The following is a 7,072-nucleotide window of genomic DNA, read 5'->3' as shown; positions in this document are numbered from 1 at the left end:
TTGACATTATGTACAGACAGGGGCATGCCATGGTTTCATGCAAAACCGAATTTATAATTCCAGATGGATACAAATAAACCCAAAAGCTAGAGCAACTCTCACCTTTACAATCTTCCCAGCTGTTACCGGCTACATTAAATATTAAACCATTTCCCTCTACACTTCAAAGAGCAGGATTTTTTTTCTTTTTTTAAAGTTCATCAGTGGCAAGTTTGCAAGTCTGTCTGGAATAACAAATACCTTTTTTTCCAGTCTGATCCAAGGATTCTCGATGTCCCTGCAAGGTTGAGGTCTTCCGATGGATTTCAGCAGGTTTTGGGATCAGGCTTGGGCCACAAAAAGGACGTAGGAGGTTGAAGCAGCTTGAAGATTCCCTGCACTTGTTCTCTACAACTCAAATCTGATGAAGGAAGAGTCACCAAGGGCTCACTTACACGGCACCATGCTCTGCCTCTCTCAGGGGCTACCAAAAAAGGTGCAACTTAAAAAAAAAAAATAAATCAGTGGAGAACAGGTCTGTTAAGGGCTATAAAAAAATCAACTATCTTCTCCTTCAGGATTTCTGCTGTATGGAAACAACCCAGCGCGAGCTCGGCCGGCTCCAGGGGTTCAAACCTTGCAGATTGCCAGAGGTCATCCTGCAGTGGCCCATGGGACATGTCCTTGGAAAATTATACCTCAGGAAGCTGTGGCCTCTGCTGTTTGGACGTGCTGGGTGCAGCACAAGAAGTGAAGCTCAGCCCTGAAATTTGGAAGTGAAAGAAGGGCAGCTGTGAATTTACAAGGATAGGATCAGTAATGTGACAGCCCAGACCCGTTACATCCGTTCTACTTTATAAAATAATCCTATTTAAAATATGTTTTCTCCTAAACATCTTTCCCAAATGTCAAGCTCTGTGTCTCTGCCCAATCCTCGGGCAAAAACTCCATCATTTTAAGCAGGCGTTTGCCTAAATCTGAACAACCGTTAAGCCATAACTACATACCAAGCCGAAATGAAACACGCTTCTCTCTTTCCCATCTCGTCTCACGTGCTGACATTCATTTCCTGGAAAACCTGGATGACATCTGGCTCCTTTGCAAGCTGCTGTGCCAGCGTGCCCGTGTCATCCAGGGCATCCTGCAGCCCGGCATGGAGCAGGATCCGTGCGGCGGCCGCGTGCTGCCCAGCGCACGCTGCGTGCAGGGCTGTGGGGGAGACAAGATTTCAAGACAGGAGCTGAGACTGTTTGGCGATTTCAGCCTCAGCCGGATTCAGATGTAAACATGGGATTCCCAGGGAAGGAAACCCAGTCAGCAGAGGGAACACAGCGAGGGTGAAGGATGACTTTTCCCAGTTGCAACACCCAGCCAAGCAGCAGTGTGATAGCTGCCCTGGCTGTGCGTATCTACAGCAGCGACGGGATGACAAAACCTGCACAAGCAGCATCCACGTCCTCTTCCCCACGCAGCCATGCTGGTAGAAGAGCTTTCAGCCCGGCTTACCCCAGCTGTTACCTCCATCTGAAGGGCACGTAGCGACAGGACGAGGAGTAATGGATTTAAACTGGAAGAGGGCAGATTTAGACCAGATATTAGGAGGAAATTCTTTCCTGTGCGGGGGGTGAGGCAGTGGCCCAGGGTGCCCAGAGAAGCTGTGGATGCCCCATCCCTGGAGGGGTTCAAGGCCAGGCTGGATGAGGCTTTGGGCAACCTGGGCTAGTGGGAGGTGTCCCTGCCCATGGCAGGGGGTGGGGCTCAATGATCTTTAAGGTCCCTTCCAACCCAAACCATTCTGTGGCTCTATGATCTTCCCCTCACAGGTTACTAGTCTTCAACCCATCAAGCAGTACTAACCTGGCTGAGCCAAAGCTAACCAGGTTTGCAGTATTTTAGAGTATTTAAGCCAACCTGGTTCATTTTGACTGAGTCAGTGCCCACAACAGGAGGAGGAAGCTGTGGGACAGAGTGGGCAGAGCAGAAGGCGTGGATTTAATAGTGATGGGCAAGAGAGGGGCTTGAAAACACTCTGGATGTGACCAGGGTCCTTTCTGGCTCATTCCAGGGTCAGGGAGTAAATCAAAGGTTTCCACACACTGCAGCCAAGAGCATCCACAGGAGGAGGCTGAAATTCTCCAGCCCAAGCCCCAGCTCATCCCACAGACCCCTCTGACAGCCAGCACGCTGACCTCCTGGCCTGCACAGGGTTGAGTATCTTTTTACGCTGAGGGTCATTAGCTCCTGCTCCAGGCCGATGTTGACAACAGAGCATCCTGATCCCCACTGATAAATCCATGCAGGAGCAAAGTCTGGGTGAGAAGCTCCCCAGGATGGTGTGACACTAACGCGGCAAAGATGCCGGGGAATGGCACCCATGAGGAGCCACCACAAATGTCCCAGGGTTGGACGAGTTCAGCAGAGCTCAAATCTGCGCACTGAGGGGGTGGAGGGAGAGATCGAGAGAGATGCAAGGACCGCTCCTGCTCGCCGCTGAAGCGTGTTATTAAGCAAACCTGAAGAGTGGGTAAGCTGCCAATTTTGGCAATGGTTGAAACCATTTATATATACTTTTTTTTTTGAAAGGGAGGTGCTGATGCAAGAGATGCCTCATACTCTCACGCTGGGAATGCCAACTCACTGGCATTACTATAGCAACTATATTTACGTTCAAGCTCTCTGTTATTTGCTCATAAGCCATTCCTAGGCAGTTTGTTAACGAACTGAAGCTGAAGAGCTCATGCAATCGTTTGTCTGTCCACCCTCGCCATTTCAAACTGGGTGATTTCAAGCAAATTTGATGGCGAGGCGGTGGTATCAAATATACAAAGCTCCTGAAAGTTTCATGCAAAATAAGCAGCCGGGTAAAGAGGAACGCCAATTAGCATCTCTGCTCTTCCCCCAAGGGAAAGGCCACAGCGCAGGCTCAACCACGCCATTAGACATCAGAAAATCCAGCAAGAAGAGAGCCAGTGAATGAAAGCTGAAAAAAAAAAAAAAAAAAAAAACCAAACCAAAAACCCAAACGTCATGCTGCTCTGAGAGCCATTTGCATACATGCATCTGGCATCCCCTCGCACGCTCCGCTGAGCAGACGCAGCGCGGGCTGCTCTGGAGGCTGGGCTCCCGTTACTAAAGCGTATTCTCTCTGTCATACAGAAGGTGAACAAATAGCTCGGCAGCCTTACCGGAACGGCTCTTCCCATCCTTCACGTGGACATCAGCGCCCAGTGACAGCAGCGTCTGGATGGTGCGCTCGTGTCCTTCCTGCAGAGGTGAGCACGTGGAATTCAGAATCAGCTCTGAACAGTTTCTCTCTTTTGCATTTAGCAGAAATAATACAGGCCTGAAAAGAAAGGATCTGTCCCTAACTGCATGTGGCACCTGGAAGGGCACAGACAGAGATCTGCTCGGTCACGGTCAAATCTGGAGCTACCAGGAGCTGCTTCAGGCTCTGGAGGACCTTAGAGCAGCTGGAAATCACAATCAGCTGCCCAGGCACAGCAGACACACTGCTGTTATCCCCCAGGAATCGGCCAGAGAGATGCCACCGGGCACCTTCTGCAGCCCCTTCCACTGGCAGCCCACGAGAGGAGTCAGAGCTTGGTCCTCAGTCGACATGTCTGCATGCACTGCATGTCCCTAGCAGCAATTTCAACCCAGAAAAGGCAGCAAGAGGCATCCCAGGAGCGTAATTCTCTTTGTGAAAATTTAACACAAGGTTTTAAAATCAAAAGTGTTCAATGAAGACCAACAGTGCTTAAAAATCACACTATAGTGCAGAGACAGAGCGGTGCCTTGGCACAGCAAGGGTGACAGACACACAACCCAGGGCAGATCCAGGCAGGTGGATCTGTAGATCCCATACGATCTTCCTGATCGTGTCAATAAATCCACCTGGCACAGCTGAGCATGAGGAATTTGCAGGGTTGTCTCTCAGCACGGCTTTTCCTTTGCCGGGGGCTGTGGAGGAGTTAATGCAGAAACAACATCTGACTTACAACTCGGTGACACAACCTAAAGATGTTTCTTAACAGTAAATTAGTTCATTAATTTGTCAACCGATCTCACTTTTTCCTCTCCAGTCCTCACCTCCTATCAAGTAACTCAATTAAATTGCTTTTAACTTCCGCTGGCCACAGAGCTGCGGGATCCCTGACTTACCTTTCGTAATCGACAGCTGGCTGTTAAAAGGACTAAATTCAGCAAAAAGCTGGGTGTTTTCCCACACTATGAATCCACTTCAAGCACCACAGGGATCTAGAGTTGCTCTTCCCGAGGTTTTATTTCAGCTCAGAGGTCAGAACCTGCTGCTGATACGGACTGTTGCGCATGTGCCTGCGGTACCCTCCAGCACCGGCATTTCCTAAAGGATTACTCCAGTATTTTTAACACGTTCCGAGAAGACGCAGAACGCCACGCTTACACACCGTCATGACCCACAGCATCCTCTCTTTCCTCTGCCCGTAGCCAATTTGAAAAGCTGGAGGGGAAAACACAACACAGCCCCCACAGCCCTCCTCTCTGCACAAGCTTCTCCGTAAATAAATACTCTTTCCTTAAACAACACGCCTGATTTTGTAATTACTTCTTCAATGCCATGAATTAGTCTTTGTCATGCAGCATGAGAATGGAAGGCTCTTATTTTTATCCCCACCACCCACACTTTTCCCCCATTGCTGTATGACTCGGGAGCATCTTCCCCCCTCCTCAAAGCTCCCGTTTCTTTCCCTGCTGCACACACACCCCCTCTCAGTGGCAAAAACAACAAGCCAGGAACTGCTTTAGCTGCCACAGCCTTGGCAGCAAATTGAGTTGAAAGCGTAATTTGATTTTCATGTATTTATAAATGCAAAGTAATAAGAAAAGAAGAAAAAAAAAAAAACCCACCAGCCAAACAAATGATGCTGTAAATATAAAGTGACACTGAGCCTCAGGAAGGAAGAGAAACCCATCAAATCGCTCCCCAATCAGCCTTTCGTCAAGACAGAGCTGGGATCTTCTCCAAGGCACATTATATTCCCCCAATAGCCTTGCTGTTAAACGTACCCTTGGCAACCAAAAGGGCTTTCAACGTGGTTTCTCAGAGCATGAGGAAGAGAAGCTGGAAGAAAGGCCTCTTTTGTGGGAGCCAGCAAATGCCACGGCTGGCTCCTGCTGGAGGAGAATACTGTTGCCAGCACTCCCAGTGTCATTGATGCTTTTGTCGGAGCGGGGTGCTGGGATGCTGCTTCGTTCCCACTACAACTGGAGCGGGCTCTGAGCGCTGCATGTTAAAACTCACGAGGTTTAACACACAGGGATCTGAGCAGGGACCTTCCCTCGCCGCTGGCTGCCACCGTGGTGTGACAGCACCAAGCAGAAGGGTCCCAGGAGGGATCCTGGTCAGTGGTGAGGCTTTTGGGATCTGCTCTGTGCTCCCAGGGAGGGTTGCAGGACCCGCTTCCCACACAGGCGTGAGGCAGGAGGAGGAGAAAGCCCAAACAACTCTCACCGCTTGGAATTCAAAACAGCTGCTGTGTGAAGGACACAGATAAGCACCCAGGAGCTCCCTCCGCCTTTCCACCTCTATTTTCTCATGTCTGGTGATGGGCAGGCCAGAATCTGGCCTACTGGGACAAACAGCTGCTATTTCACAGAGCATCAGCCATTTTTTCTTCCACCAGGGTTGAAAAAAGACAAAAAAAGAAATCTGAGCAGCGTTTCATCCACATCTGCTCTGCCAAGCAAGTGAGAAGATGCTGGTGAAGAGCCACCACAGCTCATGAACTGTTGGTACCTACAAGGTCCCAAAAACTAGCAGGGTGGACTCCCTTCATGTCCCTTTGGTCCAAATGCAGCGAACTGGAAGAGTAACACCTACCAGAGGTGTGGATCAACCCCATCCAATGGGATGTGTGTCTCTCACTCCGTTCATGTGGGATCCCACCCAGCCACACGCCAGGCAGGAGGGTTTACTAACCCGCAGCACAGTCAGCCGCTCTGCAGATAGCCAGGCACCCTTCATGAGGGTCTAAAAACCATTAAACAGGGTATGGGACTGGTCAGGAGCAGACAGACGGTGACAGAGGATGAGCTAGGAATGTAAACCCTCCATTGGTGGTGAACAACTAAACCAGCCTGGTTTTAGATGCCTGCCAAGGCAGAGACTTTGCAGAGGAAACCTGGGAACAGGGACAAACCTTGGCTGCGTAGTGCAGCGCTGTGAGCTGGAGGGTTGTCGCTCTCTCGTTGATATCAACACCCAGCTCAGAGATAAGGAACTGGATGGCTTCATCCTGGGCTGTGACGGCTGCCCGGTGCAGAGGTTGAGCGCCCAGCACATCCATGGCTGTAGGACAGGCCTGGAATGGGGGAGAAGGGAAAGGGAAAGCAGTGAACAGTGTGGACAAACCTTCAGGGACAATCACCAGCCCAAACAGAATCACTTTTGCCTGTCACTGCCATGGTGAAGGCAACGAACACGTGGGATGTCACCAGCAGGAGTGGTGCAGTTGGTAGCACCATGATTTGCAGTCCAGAGTCTGCTGTCTGCTGAGCTTGTTAAGTGATAAGCAAAACTAGCATCAAAAAAGAACCACCAAGCCCCCTCTCTCTTCACTTGGAACATATAGGATGGGTTTTAACTCTTTAAAGCAGCAAGAAACAACCCCTGTCCAACCTTTGCACAGGGGGAGATGAACTTGGACACAGGCAGAGGGAGGGAGGTGGGTGGATGACCTCATGAGATCTCTTTTGTGAGTTTCTGAATGTGAACCACAAAGACTAAAATCAAGAAAAGTAATGGAAGTGATACACAGCACTCATCTGAAAGGATATAATCCAGCCTCTTGAAGTCTAGTGGGTCTGACTCATGGTTTTATAAAACCTAGAAGGTAAAACCATTAACGCTTCCAGTGGTGCTTCATGGCAGTAAGCCAGCACACCACAATGAGGAAATTAAATCAGCTATTCCACCCCATTGCCTGAAACACAAGACTGAAAACGTAAGGAAACTTCACAAATGTTTTATCCTGTACGGGCCAGATGAAGACAAGCACATGAACGTCTCCTGAAGTTCAATTGGTTCAATTGGTTGAAAGGCCGCAGACAGAGG

The 7,072-nt window shown here is 49.6% G+C and overlaps 1 protein-coding gene across 1 annotated transcript; it reads right to left on the bottom strand.

The window, feature by feature from the left end:
- Positions 1-1,027: 1,027 nt before the first annotated feature.
- Positions 1,028-6,320, bottom strand: LOC104462311 (ankyrin repeat domain-containing protein 16-like; the record flags this gene model as incomplete). Its single annotated transcript, XM_010074212.1, has 3 exons — positions 1,028-1,188; positions 3,165-3,243; positions 6,159-6,320. Coding segments are annotated over 3 exons (402 nt in total), but the record flags the coding sequence as incomplete, so codon positions are not given.
- Between the last annotated feature and the right edge of the window lie 752 nt (positions 6,321-7,072).

This window comes from Pterocles gutturalis, unplaced genomic scaffold (genome assembly GCF_000699245.1).
Source record: "Pterocles gutturalis isolate BGI_N339 unplaced genomic scaffold, ASM69924v1 scaffold11652, whole genome shotgun sequence".
NCBI classification, from domain to species: Eukaryota; Metazoa; Chordata; class Aves; order Pterocliformes; family Pteroclidae; genus Pterocles; species Pterocles gutturalis.
The sequence above is the reverse complement of the archived record's forward strand: the minus strand, read 5'-3'. Positions and strand labels throughout refer to the sequence as shown.